The 23,240-nt window shown below is 39.7% G+C and overlaps 1 protein-coding gene and 1 long non-coding RNA gene across 3 annotated transcripts in view; one reads left to right on the top strand and one right to left on the bottom strand.

The window, feature by feature from the left end:
- Nucleotides 1-23,240, bottom strand: part of cno (adherens junction formation factor afadin) — a 45,558-nt gene that overhangs the window by 21,122 nt on the left and 1,196 nt on the right. The window contains exons 2-11 of one of the 2 annotated variants that reach the window (XM_089843468.1): nt 22,048-22,524; nt 19,633-19,825; nt 19,384-19,493; nt 17,929-18,517; nt 17,333-17,859; nt 16,652-17,021; nt 15,888-16,093; nt 15,528-15,768; nt 14,696-14,970; nt 13,391-13,813 (exon numbers count right to left, since the gene is read on the bottom strand). In XM_089843468.1, coding sequence (XP_089699594.1) covers nt 13,391-13,813; nt 14,696-14,970; nt 15,528-15,768; nt 15,888-16,093; nt 16,652-17,021; nt 17,333-17,859; nt 17,929-18,517; nt 19,384-19,493; nt 19,633-19,825; nt 22,048-22,158 — 3,045 coding nt within the window. In that variant the 5' untranslated portion in view covers nt 22,159-22,524. Of the gene's footprint in view, nt 1-13,390; nt 13,814-14,695; nt 14,971-15,527; nt 15,769-15,887; nt 16,094-16,651; nt 17,022-17,332; nt 17,860-17,928; nt 18,518-19,383; nt 19,494-19,632; nt 19,826-22,047; nt 22,525-23,240 lie in introns of those variants that run through there. The other variant, XM_089843469.1, reaches the window with a different exon arrangement.
- On the top strand, nt 5,713-7,080 carry LOC149661925 (uncharacterized). The gene is made up of 2 exons (XR_016369012.1): nt 5,713-6,758; nt 6,824-7,080. It is a non-coding gene; the product is annotated as an uncharacterized LOC149661925 (long non-coding RNA).

The raw sequence follows: 23,240 nt of genomic DNA, 5'->3' as shown, positions 1-23,240 counted from the left end.
CCATTAGAGAAATGCTCCGAGAGAGCTCTCAGAGAGAGAGAGAGAAAGGGTTAAGAAAAGGGATAAGGATGAAGGAATGCAATGCGAGGAAAATGGTAACGCTTAGATTTTAGAATCGGTTTCAAAGATTTTTTTTTCTTTTTTTTTCCTAAAGGAAGAAACCCCTTACAGCTTTAGTGAATATCAATCCAGTTAAAGCAAAGGTATAACGTTCCCGAGTGCACGTGGAAAATTTTATATAACAATGTAGAAGGACCAACATCACAGTATCCACTAACTTACATAACTATTTCTCGATATCCTAGCCAAATTAAACCTTTGTATTTTAAGTTCCTTAATACCCGAGTCAACGAACTCTATTGGCCAATATCCAACGAGGAAAGTATAGCAAGGTCCTTCGTGAAGGTATCAAAACATCCCATGCATTTTCATGACCCTAATGACCGGACCGGGTATGCAAATATTTGAGCTATTACATAAATTTTCTAATAAAGCGGCTGCTTAAGATGTTAATCCCCCTAGAGCATTAGTTCCTTTGGGCTGGAGAACGAACATACGGTGCTCTAAAAATATATTTCAGAACGCGGCGTTTGGAAAAGAAACTCATCTTCCTCGCTATTTTTGACTTTTCGTCGGGACTCGGGATCCCATCGCGTTTTCTCTTCCTTCCCCAAAAGCAAAGTTCTTCCGATCCTTCAACCTTCTTCCCCTACTTAAAAACTCCATCTCAAATCCAAACTACATCTCCACTAACGTCCTACCTCACACAGAACGACAAACTACACATCACACCATCCAAATCAACTGAACCTTAACCGTGAAACGAACCTTACACCCCACTTATACAATTTTCTCCGCTTAAACCTCTATAACATCTTGAAGATTTCTGGGAATAAAATAAAAAATATTGGTAGAAATAAAACCCTATACACGCAGTTCCATCACTGGTTGTACACCCAAGAAGGAGGAAAGGGGGGATACGGATTATTACCCTCCCTTTTTTGCATCAAAGCTATTGTCCTCTCACCGCCGCCATCCACCGTAAGGTATTATCAGAAATAGTCAACATTATTTGGCAGCCCCATAAAAGCTGGACCACCTTAGACACCCATACCTATCGTTACGGTAAACTAAGGTTGTCTAACATCACATCAGGCATACAGGTAAACTTCTTAAAATAAAAAAGAAACAGAAGGTGAGGAACCCGTCCAAGGTCAGGAAAAAACGGAAAGATGGATGGATGATGAAGGGACGCTTGAAGATTCGCGAGGTAACGTGGTAAGGGTTTTTATATTTCAATTTTTTTTATTATTTTTGGTTATTTTGATGAACATAAAGCTAGATTAAACACGCCGGACTTTGAACCCTAATTGGTCAACTTATTAGACGAACCAGTTAAATAAAACTTACGACTGTTTTTCGAGTTGGTACGTAAGAACGTTCTGTACCATCGTAATTATTGATGGTCGTCCCATTACCAGCAGTAATTGGTCCATTTTGCAAACTACTCGCTGGGATAACTGTAGCACTGGTACCTCCGTAAATACCATACAGTGAGTAATTATTATAAACCATCGGTGGCACAAACGGTTCGTAATCGTAAGAATTACGCGATGACGGTGGTACTTGTTGTTGTATTTGTTGTTGAGGAACGGGGTTAGAACTATTTAAGTGAGAATGACTAGCGGGGTACGGCGGTACTTCGGGTTCATCGCGGGTTCGCGACGACTTGGGACTAGAATCAGATCCGTTGTTTCTTTGGTTGCTGTTTGACTGGGGGCTCTTTCTAGGGCTAACAGTAGAAGATGCCGGTGCCCCGTTTTTCTCAGAGGCCCTAACTCTGTTCCTCGTCAAGGCGCTTTTCAATCTATACAACATTTTAAGGGACTTTGGTCTGCTGCACCCAAGGCTTAACCAATACGTAAACTAATACTTCACGAGGCAAAAACCTCTGGTATGGGGGAAAGTGCACCGCAGTATAACGTTATGGATTTAGGCTATAACCCAAACCCAACAGCGAAAAATAACTTTTGCACCACCGTATCCTTCGGACTGGGGTATAGTAGTAGTAATTCGACACTTAATTGAAACGAGCGGGTGTGGGCGTAGGAAGGGGGGTCAAAGTTCAGGCTAAAATCTAGCCTGTGATCGAAGCTCGGCTCGATACCGTTAAACTAAACTCTCAATCCAACCCAACTCTCTTGGGGGAATAAAAGATACGAGGATCGACTAAACAAACCGCTCCGGAGAAAAATGTTTATAGAGAGTTCCTATTTCAGCGCAAAAAAATAATAATTCGACACCAGAGTCCCAAAAAAGGGAAACAGTAACGCGATTCCAGATGGATAATGTTCCAAAAGAGGCATTTTGCCGACACAATTCATAACGAGAGATCTCTCTCCAGAGAGTGGTTGCTTTCCAATAAAATTCACTATAAACCACAACACAACGTTCGTCCAAATGGGTAAAATCACGAAATTTTCTCTCTCTCCAAATTCCAGATGAGATCGTTAAAACATTTTTAGGTATAACTTTGTTATCTTTACTACTATTTTGAAGAAGAACACAACCGTTTCATTATTAAAACGCAGGCACAAATGAAGTAAGTGCCTCCTGCCTCCTCTCCGAAGTGCAGGAGCCTTTTGCATCAAACGATAAAATAGCTGTTAAAACCACGGGGAGCTGAGCTTGCTTGCCTCTAAGGTACTAAAAAATACACAAACACAAAAATACCAACCACGTGGAAATCTTCAAAATTCGTATAGAGCGAGCGAGCGAAGAAGATACGAACGCCAACAGAAAATATTATCACGCCATTTTTCACTTTCTTCGCGACATATTTTATCCCTAAAGACCAAGACGGACTGTCGCTGTCGTTCGTCACTCAAAAAAAGTGAGAAATTTTCAAGAAAAACACGCGCGAAAACTTGACGGTGGCGCCAATTTCCTTCCAAATTCGATAAAACCCAAGAAAAATCACAGAACCGTCACCGTATTTATCTCTTTTTTTTTTTCTTTTAAAAGAATAGACGTGGAATTCGCGTCCAAAAATGGTCCGGAAGGATGATTTTTTTTTTCAAGGAAATAACCTCGAAACTTTTACTTTAATTCCATGGGAACTTCGGTTAGAAAGCGAATGCGAAAACGTTCCTCTTGCATTGAAGGAAAATTCCCTTATAAACGCGAGCAAAGTAGAGTGGAGTAGAGCTACGTCGAAAGGGAGAGAGAGCGTCTAGAGAAAGCGAAGCGAAATGGGCTGGTTTCGCAGGCGCATTGGATATAAAAGACGAGAGTAGCAGCAGCCTAGCCCCGCTCCTTGCTAAGTTACCGGCCGACTACACTACACTGTAAAGTCTATACCGGTATCTCGGAGAAAATAAGATTATTTTCTAGAGCAGAGGGGGCGTGGGGGGGGGGGAGAGACATAGGGTCCCTTTAGACTGTTCCACGCATGGAAAGCGGTACACCTCATCCTAGAAACGTTTCTTTAAACACCGCTTATTCTTATATTTATTACGAGATATTATACATAGAATTCGGCAACGAAGTAGACCCTACTTTTTTTTCTTATGAAAATATTCTCAATAGGGACTTGTCAATTCGGGCTTAACTACGCCCCCCAGCGCCATTATAGTATGCTTTTTTTTACAGAATGAAAGCTACATAAGCCCCTCCTCCTTAGCCTGACGTTTCATGACGTAGTAATTGCAAGTCCCTATTTTAGTTTCTGACAAACTGGGGGCTGGGGAAGCAAGGTAACTACTTGGGTTACGTTTACAAAATTATTTAAGAAACCTTTGGGGAATATTTGGTTAAGTTGAAATGCAAACACCGGCGACTTACTTCGGTGCAGAGCTAGGCCTAGCACGCGCGCCTTTTCAAATTATCTCGGTAATAAAGACATCACATGTTACTGAGGAAATAGTAGGTAGACGGGGATATAAAGATACACCCCCTTCATCTTTGCTCGCATTACCTAATTGAGGATGAACGAATTTACGATACGTTCAAGGAGTTTAAGGCCCCTTCAGACTAAACAAAAAAACATTTTCGCGTTGGCTAATTCGATTTGCTCGTTTAATTAAACACGTGACAACGACTACGTGAAAGATAAGCGAGTTTAGTTTGAAATTTTTCAGTTTGGGTCGGAAAAGCGAATGGACTAGGAACTTGAGATTTTACTGCAGTCTGAACGGGCCTTTATACCTTTTATACAATTTGGGATATACTTAAGAACGCAAGCACACCGGGGTTCTAAACTTAGCAACGATCCTCGTCAGCATCAAGACGTAGGAGTGACAGAAATAAAAAGACTATAAAAAAGTAAACAGAAAAGAAAGCAATCTCCCCCATTCTTGCTGGAGTTCCGTTGGTAGGGACACGGCAGTAACAGGAGAAACACCTCCTACCTAACGTCACACCCCCGTTCACCCAATCAGCTTTATTCCCCCAACAGCCTTCCACTTCATAAAATCTACCACCATGTAGATGTAAAAGGGAGGAGACTTCCAAAGCCCAGCCCTAACTGACACTTCCCAATATTTAATACCGTCCCAATGTAACCGATTTGACAGTACAATTGACTCAAGTACTCAAAGCGGAACGAGAGATAATGAAGAAATGAAGAGATGGTATAAGGGCGCCTAAAATAGCTTCACCGTAAGTTAAAACCCCGATAAAAAATATTGCTTAAATTTAAAATTAATTTCTTAACAAAACTGAATTTACACCATTGTTTCGCGGGCAACGAGTGATAAAAAACAACGGGGAGGGATTAATTTTAATTGCTTTGAGTTAATCTCCTTCTAAAGTTCCGAAATACATCTTTCGCGTCAAAATTCGAGTCTCGTTAGCCGACTAAAATAAAAAAATGCCCCTCAAAGTCTCAGATTGCAGAAATATTCAATTTCCAAAAATTTCAGCACCCAAAAAAATAAATTGAACTTTACGGATCAGGGATTCCGTTATGACAACAAAAAGAAAGATCTTCTAAAAGAAATAAGACATAATAATCGCATCATTGGAGTTTTAAAAACGCTGCTGCAATGGCGCCTCTTTCAAAGGGAGTCGGGATGAATCCAACTCAACTCAACCCAACCACCCAATCAGGGCTAGGGACGGGGAAACTTCAGAAAGTAACAAAAGGACTATAGAATTCAATCTAAGAAAGTGCCCCCAAATTCGTTACTTAAGCATAAATAAATATTAAAATACATTCCTTTCTTAGGTTACGAACCGTACAAAGGGAGAGAGAGAACATAAACCTATATGGACATTATTCAGGGTGGGCTGCTAACTTGGGACGGACCATCTGGGATTCGTATCTTTAGGGGTTTATGAGAACGAAAAAAGTCTCTCTTTTTGGGGGGGGGGGGGAGATATAGGAAGGTCCTATATATTTGGGGAACCATTTCGATCCTCGGGGCATATACTTTAAAGGGAAAGTGACACCCATAATAGAATAAACCTTTGGTTGGGAAAAAGGTTATTTCTCTTCGTCTCTTAAGTCGTTCCCTTTAAGTACCACTACCACTGAACCAATTCCTTGATCCCCTAAGGGTTACTCTAAGGGACTAAAAGACGGACAGGGCTGGTGGATATGGTATGGTATAACCATCCATGGTGGTTAGAAGAACTCGAGTAAACACACCAGACGCTTTTCGAGGCAAAGTCTCGGGGGTTGGGGTAGTAGTCACGCTGGTGGGTGATTAAAGACGGGCAATGAAGGGGAGTGAAGCCAGGGCTCTCTATATGGCCACAAAGTCCATCTTGGTTGGCATGCCTTGATGAAGGTTTTTGGGCCGCCGCCGCGGGAATGTACGTGAAACGCAGGCGAGGAAAGCCTTATTGGCAAACTGATGTTGGGGTAAAAGTAAAAGTCGGTAAACCTTCGGACCCCGGGATGATTTTCTTTTCTATTAACCAAGTTTTTCTTTTAGACCTAAAACCATGAAGTTACTAATTTATCCCACGAGTAAGTACCAATGGACACCCTGAGCACTCCGTTACGGTTAACTATTGATTACACTACATGGAATCAACAGGAGAAAGACAGGACGATAACGCAGACATTAATTACCATCAATCAACCAATAAGTATTCCCCATCAGAGGTTAGATTCAATAGACAGTGGACTGACGCCTTCAAAATTCAGGATATTATTTATACAAACACACTATATCGTCATCACATTGGCGCGCGTTAAGGAGAGTATACAGAAACTGGGCGTTCATATTCGCCCTATAACTTAATCTCAATTTTAGGAAGGAAAGACGATAAAATATATCCCAGCGTCCCTAGCGAGAGTTGCTCGCAAAACACATAAAAGTAATGACCGATCAAAAACCATATGGAAAACCGCGGTTCTTAAAACCATTGCCAATACAAACACATCAAAGTTTAGGAAACAAAGTTGTGGACGTTACACGACTTAACACTGAAATTTCATGGTTATTGCATCGATCTACACGGACCATCCAATTAATAATGCCGAATACCTCCCTACTCTCTACATCACGTCGTCAATTAAAGCTTAAACCACGTGATAGGGACCTGCACGCAATAAGAGCGCTGGCTACAATAGAACCACTTCAGCGGAAATCCTAATTAGACCCTTATTGGTAAAAAGGTTGAAGTGGGGGATAACGGCTCTAAAAACCCTAAAACTATCCATCCTAAGCCTTTTGTAACCGTTTAAATGTCGATAGAGGCATAGAGAGATGCAATGCGGGTCAAAGAGGTGAACTATAGTAATTCAGGTAAAGGTATAAGAGATCCAATAAAATCGAAGATAAGTTACTTATCTATAGGTGGCGGCTAATAGAGCGCAAAGGAAATTGGGGAAGACCAAGAAGAAAAGAAGAGAGAAAGATCTCGCTTGGAGATGGAGAAAAGATCACAAAGAAAGGAGTCCGAGAGGAGACAGTAACAGAAAATCATGTACAGCACGCTGTGGCGTCTTGCGGCGCCGTCACAAATGAAATTCCGAGTTGTAGAGGCGAATGAGGAAAAGAAAAAAGGGGGTAAGCGTGTGTGTGGGCGACAGGGAACAGCTTGGGTCACCCGGGCCATTCCTCAACTTGTCGCCAAAAACCTAAATAATAATCTCGATCGATATTCCATTCTTCATATTTTCTGGTATGTGGCATAACTCGGGGGGAAAAGAAATGATAATAATAGTAAAGGTGAAGAAACCGAATCTATAAGCCTACATGGAAATCAATAGAAACTCGTCAATAGAAGTCCATGTCGCGAAGTCTACCATTAAACTCTTACGAATCTTCGCTATTCACTGAATTACTTCAACTTACAGACGTTCAGAAATGAGAAAAATCTGAAAGCTATCTCAAAAATAGTTACAGAAGAATCAATTATTTTTTTTTCTTTAAAAATATTCACTTCCGGAATCGATTCAAAATACTTCTAACTTTCGATTCTTCGTCATTCCCTGAATTACTTCAAGTTACAAAGGTTCAGAACTGAGAAAATCTCACCAAAGATATCTCACTAGTTCCAGAAGAAAAATTCATTTCTTAATTTCTTAAAAGATTCACACTTCCGGAATTAACTTCCGAAAAGTTTCAACGCCTTGCCCAGGTTCATACTTCAAGCTTCCCATTCAATGTGTAAACTCTGAATAGATTACGATACGGATTTTGGCATCCGAGAAAAGCCGGGTGGAAGGGCGAATATTATTTGAAAAAGTTCGCCGAATCGTTTATTACGCTCGGTCAAACTTATTGAAAAGATTTTCTTCTTTCAATAGATATGTAGGTAAAGTATATTCCGATTGCTTCCGAAAACGCGAGCGTACGAAGGGGGGAGGGGGTGAAATAAGCCTATTTCCGTTATTGACCTATTTCCAAAGCAAACGGTAAGAAAACCTCAAAGAGAACAGATCACGTAAACGAATATACACACACAAGGGAAATAGATTCGAATTCATTTTCCAATCGCCTCCATATTTCAATCTAAAAGTTCAATTTTCCTCGGGAATCGTAATAGGATTGAATTTATATAAATGTGTCTGCGATCCAGGACATAAGTAACGTATAAAAACGATAAGTATGACGCTTGAGGCTTATGCCTGCCTCACTAGGAGTTAATAGCTATCTATAGTTTTGCCTCAAAGCGGGTCGTCGGAAATTCAGTTTAACTCGTGAAAAAAAAAAAAAAAAAACCAACCTTTTTGATCAAGGCGTCATACTTGTTGCTATCTGCTACTTATGATTTGTAGAAACATATTGGGTCAATCTTTTATAACGGCTAGACAAAGGCTATTTAAAAGTGGCGGCATTAAATGGTACGTTTAAAATTATCTGAAATAGTACAGTGCAAACGTTTCATACCCATTTCGTTTATGGATAAATATGCGCACTAAAGGTGGCTAGAGAAATTCCCCCGCCCCCATTTCTTAAGAAACTTTAACTGCGCATGCGCTTTCAGGGTTGCAAATAATTTGTTATTAGACCTCGTAGTTGGCGTTTCGATTTGCACACGTCACAAATGAGTGGACTGGCAACATTCGTAAGCACCGAAACACCCCCCCCCCAACCACATTAGGAATAACCCTTTTATTTATAATGCTAGTTTATCTCATGGAGACAATTTTATCTTCAACGTTCGCCCTTAAGGGAGCAAATAAAAGTCTAGAAAATAGCCTTTCGGATGTAATTGGCTATATATATATATATATAGTTTAGATTGAGAAAGAGTTAAGATAGGGGTTGGTAAAGGGTTGAAACGTGCTCTTATTATCGGCCTGGATTGGATGCTTGGTTTAGGAACCCTAAATCAAAGCTTTAGCTGGACCAAACACACTAGAAAAATACTGGCGAATTATAAGGGACCATCCACGAATCTCAAAGAGTTGGCGCAAAAATGAACTTACGCTTCTATCTCGTAAAATCAAATTCCTTGACCTTTTTGAAGTATTTTTAAATTCCGTTACTTTCACTACAGGCTTCCCTGACACGTGATAACCCCTGCACAACTTAGGTTCAAGGTTGAAAAGCCATTCAGTAAACTAAAGAAAACCTTAATCCCACTAAAATTATAAATAACAAAGTTACCACCATATTGCGACAACAAATACCCCTCCCTATAGATGGCTACAAGAAAAATGTCGAAAACTCATTTCTCACTTGACCAAAGACAATAAAGGCGGGGCATGTAGTCAGGTAAGGGTGTAGGTGGGACACCACACGTCGACGAGATTTTGCGGTCGACCAGAGTCCAACGGAACCTTTACACGCGATCATAACATCGAGATTTCTCGCTCGATTCATTATTTTCAAATAAAAGCCAGCTGGCTTTGTTCTCATACGTCAAACATAAAAAGATTGGTCAGGAGGGGCTGTAAGAACGGAGAGAAAAAAGGGCCAATATTTTTTTTTCTACTCTAGATAGCTTTTTTTCTTTAAAGTATAACTTATAATGATCGATTGAAGGAGCCAAGTCCTAAACCGCACGCATGGTTTCTAAAATGACCTATGAACCGCCATAAATGTTATATGAAAAAAAAATATACGAGGGATAAACACACCATCTAATAGGCCTTTATAGAAAGTTTTTACTGCTTGCGCACCTTGTTGATTTGTCCCGCCGCGCCTGCGCATTATAACAGCCATACGTCACCAAAATTCTCTCGGAAGTGACGTCACTAAACTCAACAACCAAGGCTTAGATCAAAATTCTTAAATAAATATACTTTACGTTAGATCTAATCATTATAAATTCATACGAGTATCAAATATCAACATTAGAATAGTTCGGCAAAATATGAATAAGATTTGCTGGCTTAAAGTAGATAAACACAAACGAAGAACAAACGCGTTAAAAAAAGCCCACCATTTTATCAGTCGGCTTTATCTCTCCAAATCTTGCCTCCAGTTCGTGTTTTTTATAACACAAAACTGGCTGAACTGAACTGACTCAGTTTGAACTACAAGAGGGGACAAGTACCCATAATTCCTTTAGAACTTTCTATAAAGGCCTATTCATCAATCAACTTAATAAAGGATATCGTATAAATTCATTAGCAGTTTCAAATTTCACTAAATCCAAGAAAACAATGTCGATTAAAATTTCCCTTTCAAAGAAAATTAAGGAAAGGGTACAGATAAGGTTATTGCTAAGGTGAATTAATTTTTTTGCGTAAATTAAAGATTAACGGTGGTCGGGACTGGGGTGTAGAGATTCAAAACCGAAAACGTTCCACCTAGTTGCCTTGACAGTTTGATTGGAAAAATTGGGGCGAAACATCTAACCAACGTCGTTGTGTTCATCTTACTCTTTTCTTAATTTCCTGTTTTGCAAGGAAGCTGTGCCTAACTTATTATCATCTCAAAGGTTAGCTAGTTTGCGGTAAGGTTCCCCCTAAATCTCCCCCCTCCCAAAATAAAGAAACAAACCCGGCAGTTGATTAAGTATTTTAGTCAAACCAAGCCGCTTAAAGAGTAAAAAGACTTGGCGTAGGTTGTAGTACAACTAACTTCCATCTTTCCATTACGCCCTCACTATCTACCTCCAGCTTAGAGGAGAGAGGTGAAATGGAGTAGTAAGTAGCGTTCATGGGCCAAGTGCGCCAGTAGAGAGGGGAGTAGACTGTGTATCCCTCCCTCTAGGCGCGCTTTTGTAAGAGGGGATACTGTACGCGCCTGGTAGGGGGAATGACACTGAGCTAAGAGATAGAATTGTCGTTCGACCCTAGCAAAACGCCACTGATGGGGGGCCTTTGACGACGTTCTGTTTCATTGATTGGAAAGGTACAGAGGCTACGTTATAGGTATGGAGATTACTACTCCATTTCACCTCTCTCCTCTAAGCCCCCCCCCAGTTACCCAACCATCTACACCTCAAACATATTACGTTAGAAGAAGGAAATTAGCGCCGGGCACGAGACTTATTAAAAAAAGGCCGAAAAGGGGGCGTAGGCTCAATTTAGTTTCGGTAAGAGTATGACTGCCAAAAAGGGCGGGAGAGGATGGTGGAACGAAATTCTTTTGTTTCTATTAAACTTCAAACGTTAATATTTAATTTAAACCCACGCTTAAAAGCTGTTAGGAAAGGCGGTCTTAAATTATTTCTGTTTAGAAAACCAAAGGGTCACAAAGAAAAATTAATTTAAACTCTGTTATCAGTACAGCGGCGAGAAGTAAGGATTACGCGTAGAAATGATCATGGCTTTGAATTTTGAAGAGTTTCAAATTTAAGTCTGTCGTAATTAGGGTAAAATAAGGAACTAGAAAGATTTTCCTTAGCGAAAGAAAAATTGAAATAACCATTTTGTATTCATTTCTAATTGATAATTAAAAACAAAATATACTAAAAAGTCTATTAATATGAAGTTTCACTGACACTTTAAAATCAATCCCACACTTCCACTTTAAATTCCGTAATAAAAATTCAAGGTTTTTCCAAAAATAGTAACAATATAAAAGAAATGAAAAGCGACTGACAGAGAAAGTTCTGGAAAGTAGCCTTTGTCCCCACATTCCCAGTCCAAGGTCGACTATCCCACCTTAACCCCCAAACGCAAATTAAATTCTTCCAAGAACTGTCAAAACAACCTTTTAGCGGAGTTTAACTACCACGCCCCCCCCCCGTTCCGAACCCCAAGATAACACGTGGTCCGGATATCGCACCATGCCGCGAAAATTCTCGAAGCTTGCCCCAAACCCCTAACCCCCTTAAAAATGGAGCAACCCGTTTTAGTTCTAAAGACTGAAACTTGGAAACTTGAAATTATAGAACCATGGGGTCCCACAGGTCCCATCCTCACTCGAGATCTAAACTTCTAAAACGAAACTCGGTCCGGCTCTAGCTCTAAGTTCGGAGAATCTTTTTGGATAATTTAAATCCATAAAATTTTGATATCAACCAGAACTTCTTGGCGTAAGAAATTTAAATTTTCAAAATTCTTAACTGTCTTGAAAACTATTTAATTTACGACGGACTGATCTATTTCCAAATTTGAACTCTTGGATTATTTTTTCTATTATTTTTCAATGCATGATATTTAATTTATTTTTAAAAAATATACTTTACCCCTTTTGTTTTATGAATTTTTATAAAATATTAAGTAAGAATCAATTTTTACTCTCAATTGACCTATACTATCAAACGCAGTCAGTTTTGATTCAAAATTTTATATAAGCCCCCCTCGTTCCCGCCCAGATAGAAATTAAGAGAGTTTAAGCCCGTTGTCTGGTACAACATCAAACTACTTGAAATATTCCTATACCAACTGAATAACTTCATGACATTTCCATAATTTTGTCTTTTCAATTTTAGGCAAATTTATACAATATTTTTAACTTTGGACACAAAAAAAAGGGGTAAGAGGTCACGTACGCTTAAGTAAAAAGGTGAAAAATAAGCCTCAAAAGTTTCGGTAGTTTACACAGAAGCTAAGAGAGAGAGAAAAGTATGGGCTCAGGTGTTGCAGAATATTTTCCAGTTTCATTTTTATATATTCTAAAGTTCCGAGTTCACCCTTCATAAATACCCTCACAAAAAAGGGCTGTTGTGACGCCAGTAACGAAAATGGAAATGCTTACCCCCCCTCCCCGGGGAAAGGGGGGGGGGGTTTGGGCATAGAATAAGGAAGAAAAAATCTAGAAACTAAGGTGATATTCCCTTGAAAGACATAATCACTGGGGAAAAGGGACGTTTAACGTTTTACCCCAGTAAAGAGAGTAAATTCGGTAGAGAGAGGGGAGTGAACTGCGTATCCCCCGCCCGAGTTGGGGGCAACTTTGGACTTTGTATTCAAACCCCCCCCCGGGAAGGGGGATGTCACTAAGGCAAGAGATAGAGAGGGTTATGACGTTGTCACATATAGAAAAGAAATTACTCTATAGTTTCGCCCCAGGACATGTCAGGGCATTTATACCCTTTCTTTTTAAACCAAAAAGGTAATCACTGGGAAAAAGGGACGTTTTACCCCAGTAAAGAGAGTAAATTCGGTAGAGGGGGGGGGAACTGCGTATCCCCCAGGTTGGGGGGCAACTTTGAACTTTGTATTCCCCCCCCCCCGGAAGAGGGATGTCACTTAGGCAAGAGATAACAGAGAGAGAGAGGGTTATGACGTTGTCACATATAGAAAAGAAATTACTCTATAGTTTCGCCCCAGGACATGTCAGGGCATTTAAGATTTATACCACTTTCTTTTAAACCACCAAAAAGCCCATAAACGTCTGTTAATCTGACAAGTACTTATCTCCCAATCTTTTAAAATACCCAATACTTAAAAGCCACCCACAGTACACGCAAAGTTGTGAACAAATTACCACCAGCATGGCGCCCAAACAAATTACCCCCCTCATAATCTTCTTAACTTATTCCCACTAATAAATTTATGACCATAATAAAAAAAAACTTCACTCACCCCACGTCCAACATCTTGATCGGACATATAAATGGTCCAATATCCAGATGAAGTAGGTTGAGGGGTAAAACGACAAAGTCCAGCTGATAACAAAGGTTGTAAATAATCTTGCATTCCGGCGGGCACTCCTCTAATTATATCGCATGAATATCCATCTTCCGGAAGTAGAAAAGGAAGTTGAAGATCGGGATCCTCCTCTAAGCGCACTTCTCGACCATCCGACCGAGCCAATTCGTCCGCGGAATTTTGCGCGGATTTAATCAAGGCTTCCATAACGTCTCTAGAAATCGGGGGCTCGTCAGGCATGGCTTTGTACTGTTCCAGGAGGGTTTGGATTTGCCAAGAGTTCAATTTGAAACAAGCCGAACTAATAGTTGCCACGTCGTCCAGACTGTGTTTCGGTGATTGAAGTAATTGAGCCGCCTGGGGGATAGTAACAGTGGAAAATTAAATTCCCCCAAATTCTTAGGCCAAAAATTTACAAAATCATTGAAAAATAATTTAAAAATTCCCCTACTATCCCCCGGAAATAAAATTCCGCGATCTCCCGAATTTATAGACCAAAAATAGACAAAAGTATTCAAAAATAGGATTCCGCGATCTCCCCAAATTTATAGACCAAAAATAGACAAAAGTATTCGGAAATATAATTCCGCGATCTCCCCAAATTTATAGACCAAAAATAGACAAAAGCATTCCAAAATATAATTCCGCGATCTCCCCAAATTTATAGACCAAAAATAGACAAAAAGTATTCAAAAATAGGATTCCGCGATCTCCCAAAATTTATAGACCAAAAATAGACAAAAGTATTCGGAAATATAATCCCGCGATCTCCCCAAATTTATAGACCAAAAATAGACAAAAGTATTCGGAAATATAATTCCGCGATCTCCCTGACTTTATAGACCAAAAATAGACTAAAGTATTCAAAAATAAAATTCCGCGATCTCCCTGACTTTATAGGCCAAAAATAGAAAAAAGTAAATAAAATTCCCAATCTCCCCAATTTAGACCTAAAATAGACAAAAGCGTTAAAAAATAAAATTCCCCTATCCTCCCGGAATCTATACACCAAAAATAGACAAAAGTATTCAAAAGATTCTGCGACCTCCCGACTTTATAGGCCAAAAATAGACAGAAGTAAATAACCCCCCCCCCCATTTTCTATCATTAGTAGACCTAAAATAGACAAAAGCGTTCAAAAATAAAATTCCCCCCCCCCCGGCGTATTTATAGACCAAAAATAGACAAAACCATTAAAAAACCAAATTCCCCGACAATCCAGGCAACAAAAACAATTACCTGCACAATCCTACTTAGATGACAATCAGCAGCCAATTCGAGTCCTTGTTTCTCGGCCCAAACTTCTATTCTAACGAGCCTTCTCTTCAATCGAACTCCCCAAAGCGCACTACAATAATTCAGATGACTCTTAGGGTCACCGAGAATGACGCGATTAAAAAGCCACATATTGATATGATGAAACAGCTGCGAAAATAACTGTATAGTCAAAGCCGCGTTAACGCGACATCGTCTCAAAAGAGACATGGCGCTGGAAAGAACGGCCAATACATCAGCTAGAAGAAGAAACAAAAAAAAAAAAAAACAAAAAAAAACCCAAACATTAAAATCATTAAGTAATTACAGAAGTATATAATACTTCTCTTCGAGAGAAGTGTACGACCACAAAGCTGGGTGAGTGTAACGTCACTCTTCCCAACATCCCTTTACACTTAGAGCAAGGTTACTAAACCGAATCACATACACGATAAATAGTTCCCTCATCATTACTCTATTAGCGTTTAAATATTTGGCAAGACGCATGCGCTTGCGCATTTTTGTCCCACGTCAAGACAATCAAGGTTTGTGGGATGATTGCTGGGGATTTAGTGCCAAACAACTATTGAATTCACCCCTGCACGGTGCGAGAGTTACCCATTTGTAGTTTGATGAGCGGGAAAGCAAACTAAAAGGGATCCCTCGCCTGGGAAGAATGACGTTACATAACTAAAGCATTAAGAGGATACAGAGTGTCATCCTTCCTCTATTATCCCCTTCTGGTAATTAACAACGAGAGCAGGGTAAAAACTGTTAAGCAATTAATAATTAGGGGGGTACAAGCTAATTAACTTACCGGTTGTACCTTCTTCCTCTTTGAGATCATCTCTGTCCTCCAAAATAGTAGGCAAGGCCGATTGCAATTCCACCTGTTGACAAGTAACTAAACTTCGAAATGCTAATTGAACACTTTCGGCTAATAAATCTTGAGCATCTAAAGTATAAGCGCAAACGTGACGATCTTGTTTCAAAAAGTGCAAAAGTTCAGAGGCATTCGCCAACCAAAAGGCTAAGGAAGCTCCATCCCGATATCGATCCTAAAAAAGATTAAAAGAAAAAGAAATTAAATCATTTAATTAAATTAATGAAACCTTAAGAAAGAAATAATATTAAAATCCTCGTCTGTCAAGATTGAAACGAAAAAAAGATAAATTACTTGTATCACTTGATGTATCAATCCAGCGATTTTGATCATAAGAGCGGTAAGGCGATGGGCTCTATCTCCTGGACTGGCCTCGGGCCGATAGTGAGTGGAAGCCCTATAACGAGCGGCCATATACAAAATGTACGTCGGGGCCAGTTTAAATTGCACTTGACTGGGTTCCATCTGACCTATAACCGCGTTTAAAAAGGCATCTTCACCTAGAAGAAAAGATTAAGAAACGTTCAACCCCGTTGCAATTTTATTACATACACTTCTTAATCATCATTCATTAATCCTTAACAGGGGTGTGCGAGTACTCGTTAAGTTCGAGTACTCGACTCGATACTCGATAACAACACTTTGAGATACTCGAGAAAGATTCGAGTAGCTTTTTAACATTTTAAATACTCGACAAATACTCGAGTCCGAGGCTTACAACTATAGCAGACGATGAGTTCATGATCATTTATTTTGAAAATCACCCGTTCAATGTTTAATTGATCACTAACAATCTTTTTGAACTAGTTCGATATTAGATAATTGAACATCTTCGTTATTTTCAAGAAATTTACAAAATTGCTACTCGACAAGTCAATATTTGAGACTCGATAATTACTCGAAAGAACAAACAAAATTTGACCTATCTAAATACTCGATACTCGAAAGTATTTTTGAGACGCGGCTCGATACTCGATAAGAAATTAGTTTCGATACTCGGACTCGGCTCGAAACCGAAACAAACGGGACTCGCACACCACTGATCATTAAACACTTACCCTCTTCTCGGAATTCTAAAACCGCTGGTAAAATAGGATCATTTCCTCGTCTACTTTGACTTTGGGGTGGTCCTCCCGCACCACCACCGCCACCTTCGTGTTTATTATCTCCCCTACTCTGGGCGCCTTCTCTCCCGAATGAACGATGCGAATGTAGATCATCCGATTTACGAGACATTCGATCGTCTCTGGAATGAGTCGAAACTGTTTCCACATTTCCATCAGCGTCAAAAGTGGTTTCGTAACTTCCTGGAGGTAAAGGACCACCTCCGCCACCGACGGAATGAGGGTGATTTTGCATAGAATCATCTTTAGCACCACCGCGTACTAAATACTCAGTTTGACGAGGATCAGGAGACATTCTCCGCCTCTGTCAAAGAAATCACGCAACATTCGTAAACTTCCATTCAAATCATGTCTAACTTCTTTTCCAAACCAATTAGCCTTATTCCTGATCAGCGCCATCTACCCATAGCGGTGACTTTGAGAACTACTGTAAGCGGCAAGCCAACCAGATGTCGCTAAAATCTGGTGACGTCATTTTTGGTAAGACCCGAGAGTGCCAGTTAGTGACGTCACCAGATTTTAGCGACATCTGATTGGCTTGCCGCTTACAGTAGTTCTCAAAGTCGCCGCTATGGGTAGGTGGCGCTGATCAGGAATAAGGCTAATTAATTGTACCTCATCGTGAAGTGGATCCACAAATCTGAATGTATGAAGCTTCCCGATCCTAACAACCACGCCATGTTGCAATATTGTCGTCTCATAGATCCTAACACCATTAACGTACGTCTCGGCGTCTCTACTGCTAGGCGTGACGGTTACAATCCCTTCAGTATGAGCGATAACGCAATGCCGAGATTGAACATTCGGTCCGAAAAGTTGCAAATGTTGTCCTCCGGCTGAACTAGATCTTTCGCTACCCACTTCAGTCACGTTTAAATACAATCTGTGCTTCTTGGGTACTCCTTGGGCGACGTCACTACCATCAGGGTTGAGTTCCAAGAGATAGGGGAGTTTTTCCGAAGGATCATCTTGCGCGACGTTGTTTCCAACATCATTGTGATGATGATGATGGTGGTGGTGATGGGAACCGCTCGTTGTTTTATACCCGTTATCCAATTCACCCTTTGTTGGTTTGGGCTTCTTTTTCCGTTTTCTAGGCTGATAATCGGATGGTCGTCGTCGTATATGGAATGTCAGGATACCTAAAATCAAATCGTTAGGGTTGACCTAAACCCCAAACCAAACAAACTGTTCCCAAAATCATTCGTTACCTTTGCTTCGATTATGTTGCTTCTCAATTGACAATGGACAGTCATCGTCATCAAGGATATATTCTCGAATTGAGGAACCTCTATGGTATTCTTGGGTATCTCCGTCCAATCCACCCATGGCAATGGGATGAGGAATAATTACTTGAACCAAGCAATAATGAGCGGCATCCTCTTCATCCATTCCGTATTTATCGAGAATTTCTTTCACCACGTAAGCGGCCGATTCTCTTGTAGAGAGCAATAGCGTTTTGTAAGGCACATCCTTGTTTAAAGTCTCTCCGAATATCCTCAAAGTACCCCCGGCTTCGGGTCCACCTTCTTGGCGAAATTGTTGCAGCTTCTTTTCCAACTTTTGTTGTCGACGACGTCTCATGACGGCCTCGGGGTTAGAGATGGAACGGGTGAAGCTAGTCTCGGGCAATTCGGAATAAAGTTTCTCCGCAATACCATCCTTGCCCTTTTCTATATCCTGACTGTTTTGGATTTCCTTGACTTTCTCCTTTTTCTCTTTCTTTTTCTTCTCCTTTTTCTCCCGTTTAGAGAGCTTTCGACGAAAACTTCGAGCCTCGGGATCCATCGTAATTGGTAGCTAAGACGCGATGTAATCGACAAAAACATCGTAAACCGCGAAGTTTGACAAACGCGCGCGTTAATCATAAAATTTATGATAAAATCTGATGCTAGCGACTATATATAAACAAGAAGTGATATCTAGTTTACTAGGGAGAAGGTATAAGATGACTAAGTATTCGCGCGCCATAGTCCCAGTCCCCCTTTCAAAATACAAGGGGGGACGTAAAAGGAGGCCGGGCTATTTCGCTGCCTCTCCTCAGTCGGAAAATATGATTGTAATTTTCGTCATTCGCGTCGCGCTGACGTGAGTTAAGAACCAATGAGATGCTGGTTGTAATTTAGAGGCGGGGATTAACTCCGGACCTACTATACGTTTGGACTGGAGATAAAGCTGGAAATGTGGCTAATTTACACCTTCGCCCTAATAAAATAGATATCACTTCTTGATATAAACTAATGAATGAACTTTGTTACACTATGACACGCGGAAATTAAAAAACCTATTCTTGGGAGGTCCTAAAAATTGCTAAATACGCGTAAAACCAGCTACAAAGCATTCTAACTCTTTCGAGACGCAGTCTCGGAATATCGTAGCTTAATTACTAAACTACTACACGCGAAAGTGTATCAACATTAGTTCTAAACTAATTATAAAAAGATGACTGATAAAATATTGTTTTAGGCAAAGCAAAGTTAAGTTAAGAATGGGGATCATTTGGTTTGGTACATACATTTACTTAATTACACCCAAAAAGGGTCAAAGTTTTTTGGATTAGTTCCAATGAGAAAAGGGCGGGGATAAAAAGAAGGGGGGGGGGGGCGTATTCTAGCGTGTTAAGAATGTTAAGAAAGAAAAAGGCAAAAAGCGCAAGATTCACTTACAATTGATTTTTCATCCATCCTCCTTAGTAAAAACCTGCCTTCCCTATCATCTTTGTGCCAGTTTAGTTGAACCAGCAAGGGTTTCTCCTCTTCCCCTAATTTGCGTTCCTCTGGGAAAAGGAAAACGAAAATTCCCGGGGAAAAATCAAAATGATTTACGAGGCGGGAGATTTTTAACAAAATTTAAATTTTGGCTACTTAAAGTCTTGCCAAAATTTAAATAGAGAATGTTTCGTAAGGGAAACGAACCTCCATTTTCGTGAATCTCGTAAAGAGCGTATTCGGGAATAGAAAGCATCCGAATATCGGGACGAAATTTTTCGATTAGGGTGTGTATAACATCCCTGGAAGCTGCCGTACTTGATACTCTGATACATTTTGTAGCTACCTTTTGACCAGAGTCTTGGAAATAAAATCGCATCACACCGTGGAACTCCAATTCCTATTTTTTTTTCCCCCGAAATAGAATTACGATACCGCGTTTATTAATATTTTAAATTATCGCTTAATATCCGCGGTACAATCAAATGTTTGAAAATTGAAAATCGAGACAAGATGAATGAATGTAGAAGTAGAAATAGAAATAGATTTTGTTGGCTAATTCCGAGAGAGAGTACAATGGAATCTCTTTGACAAGAGTCTCATAAACTGTCATCGTATTTACGCCTATTAAACCAAAAGTACTTCTATACCAATGATGAAAAGCAGATGGGAGATTATAAACTATTAGAGGAACTTTAAGGCTGCCGATTTTTTTATGAACTTAAAAGTTTCACGTACTACTTCAAACTGATTCAGTGTTTGCGTGTTTGGGAGCAAAATCGAAACAACTACCTAAAAAGGGGTGGTACAATATTGAGATAACTATCAGACCGATATTTTCCGATTTCCCTGGTCTTTTTAGGCCAAAAGTTGTCAATGTAAATCAACTCTTCATTACAGGGTTCATACAACTTTTGGAAAACAAATTTCCCTGAGATTTTAAGGTTTTTCCCCATATACTTCCCAGGTTTTTCCCGTATATGGAGTATCCTATGGAGCTAATGTTAACGAAGGAGGGGGGCGAATATGACTATTACATAATCAAAGGACATCCCTGTATCTCAAATATAACCAGAGTTATGAGCCTCCAAAGAACAGTGTAATGTTAATCCTATGGAGGGTATGTTTACGAACATTTTGATTAATTACTCGGCCCTGTTTGACGCAGATTTCCCTGAATTTTACTAAAAATTCTAAATTTCCATGAATTTTCCCTTAAGTTTTTGTCAACTATTTATTTCCCTGATTTGTCCAGGTTTGTATGAACCCTGTTCAAGTTATGTCTCAAAACATATTTATTGTATTAGTGTCACTCCTGTTTCGGGATTATGTTGGTACTTGAAAATTATTGTTTTAGTGAATTCAGTGAACAAATATAATTCATACACTTGACTCCCAAGAACCAGAGCAATTTCACACTTTTCATCATCATCTTATCCCAATCTCCCCTTTTACAATACACATTGTAACAGTCAGAACTTTTCCATTCACTTGCCAATTGTCGGTAATGTGTTAGTTCTACTTTCTGCGCGCTTTAAGATATTGGGTTATCACACTAAAGCCGCGTTTACACGAGACACTTTGAAACCGTTTTAAACCGTTTTGGAATGTACAAAAAAGAATATTAAGTTGATAAAACCAGAGGTCTTTCACAAGAAAATGCAAATATTATTTTTTAAAAAGTGTTAGGCCTTTCCAAAACAGTTGAAAAAGGTTCCAAAGTGTCTCGTGTAAACGCGGCTTAACAGTATCGTGTTATCTGACTTTAAACTCTTAGCACCTAGCTGTGAAAACTTTCTGACCCTAACCCCCTGGGAAACTAAAGCATTGGGGTTTTATGATTAGCTGTGGAGTTCAAATTTGATGCCTATCCAAAGGGTCATGCTCCCCTTCATTATTGTTTTGCTTTCCTTCATGTTTTTCGTTGTTATCTTATTTTTGGATTTATAAAGTGTTTGACATATGTCAACTGACTTTCACCTAATGAATCTTGCTCGTGTCCCCCTCCCCTCTGGGCCGTTACAACCCGCTATTTTCAATGCACAATAACTGAAACCTTTGCATTCACAGAGTTGAACCTTCAACATACTATTTGGCTTGCTCAAATTTACATAATTAAGTACCAAACATGTAAAATTAACATTTCTATGCATAGGAAACCACCTGCAACCCCGCTCCATTTTGACAGGCTCTTATGTTCTTAACAGGTGTGTCCCTCACCTTATTTACTAGCTACGCCTGTCTTGTTCTTTTCTGAACCGATTTTAGTTTATTTATAGGCCACGGTTATCTGAAAACGACTCTTTTACGTTAAAACGTAAATACCTAGAAGATGCCATTGACAAGGCTTTTTTCCCCACGCATAAAAACTACCTGTTTCGCCCGGAGGTTAATTTGCGTACCGAGACCTAGGCCTAACAGAGTGACTCGCGCGGCCATCTTTGAGAACGTAAAACGAATATTTGACGGGTTAGGCCCGCCAAAATTGACCAAATTAGAGAGTAAAACCATATAAAACCGCCTCGAATTAAATGTATAATCAATTTCGAGGTCGGTAAACACAAAATAGACCTATATAAGGCCCCGTTTTGACAAAGAAAGATAGAGAATTTGTTTTCATACCTCATTAGGTTCGCTCAGTGCGAAAAGATCCAGGCGATTCGCGTTCCATTGGGTGATAATGTTTCGCAAATTTTCGCGCTCTTGCACCCTTTTTTCGCGTTCGCTAGTCATTTTGAGTTTAATTAGGTTTCCGAGAAACTTTCTCGCACTTGAAAACTACGTCGAAACTTCTACGTGACCGGTAAAAAGTTAAAAATATTATAGAGCAAAGGGCTCGCGAAGATCTTAGACCTACATATTTACAAAAAGACTACCGACGCTGGCTTCGCGACCCGCAAATTGTTTCAGCGTATGAAAAAGGCCTTCCGCGCATGTCCGGACGGCAGGGCACCACCCCTAATAATTCGTATAGGGGCTGGAAAAAAGCGGGGCGCGAAAAATTTTCTCTTTTATATATTGCGCGGTTTTTGTAGGGCTTCCACGTGCTCTGATGTCAAATATTTACCGCCTCCACTTCAGATTTTTGAAACGAGAGGCCTGTAAAACAATAAAAATTCCAAATTAGGCCTAATAAATACTTAAAGAATGATAAAAACCTTATAAATAACATAATTTTTGGCTAAATTTCCAAACATCACTCGCAACCTTAGAAAGTTGAATTACCCCTTAAATAACAGGTTTTTCTATTTGTAAAAACGTACTTTCAAATACTCAAATAAATTTGGTCGTGGTTGGCTAAAGACTAGCTGACTTTTCGGGGGAGTTTCCGGCTATGAGTATAGACGGGCATACGTATATAGGGTCATTAGACAACATCCAGGATGAAGTTTGAATAGAAAAACTATTCGTAAACACATTGGAATGCGTAGAAAAAAAGTTAAAAACCTATTATAACGGAGAGAGAATGAAAGAGGGGGGGGGGCCTTTGTCGTCACTTTTGTTCTTTGTCCCCGTTATATTATAAATATATTTTTTACCTCGTAGAAAAAAACCTCAGTAAAACGTAATGAAAACAGTCCAAAGACCGACCGAAACTCTGAACCACATTCTCGGAAATGAGAAATGGGTCACGGTTTCTTTTACACGATTTGGTAAATTGTTTTAATAAAATCTTTAACCCATATTAGTTACCAAACCACCCTCCATACTTATTTCCCCCTCTCTCTTATTGGAATTGAATAATTTATAAATTAAATTACAGCGGAACCAATAGACGAAAGGGGAGATATTTTAGACAAAATATCTGGCAGATT

This window comes from Phalangium opilio, unplaced genomic scaffold, assembly GCF_054372755.1.
Source record: "Phalangium opilio isolate 3A_F unplaced genomic scaffold, DU_Popi_V2 ptg000070l_1, whole genome shotgun sequence".
Taxonomy (NCBI): Eukaryota; Metazoa; Arthropoda; class Arachnida; order Opiliones; family Phalangiidae; genus Phalangium; species Phalangium opilio.
The sequence above is the reverse complement of the archived record's forward strand: the minus strand, read 5'-3'. Positions and strand labels throughout refer to the sequence as shown.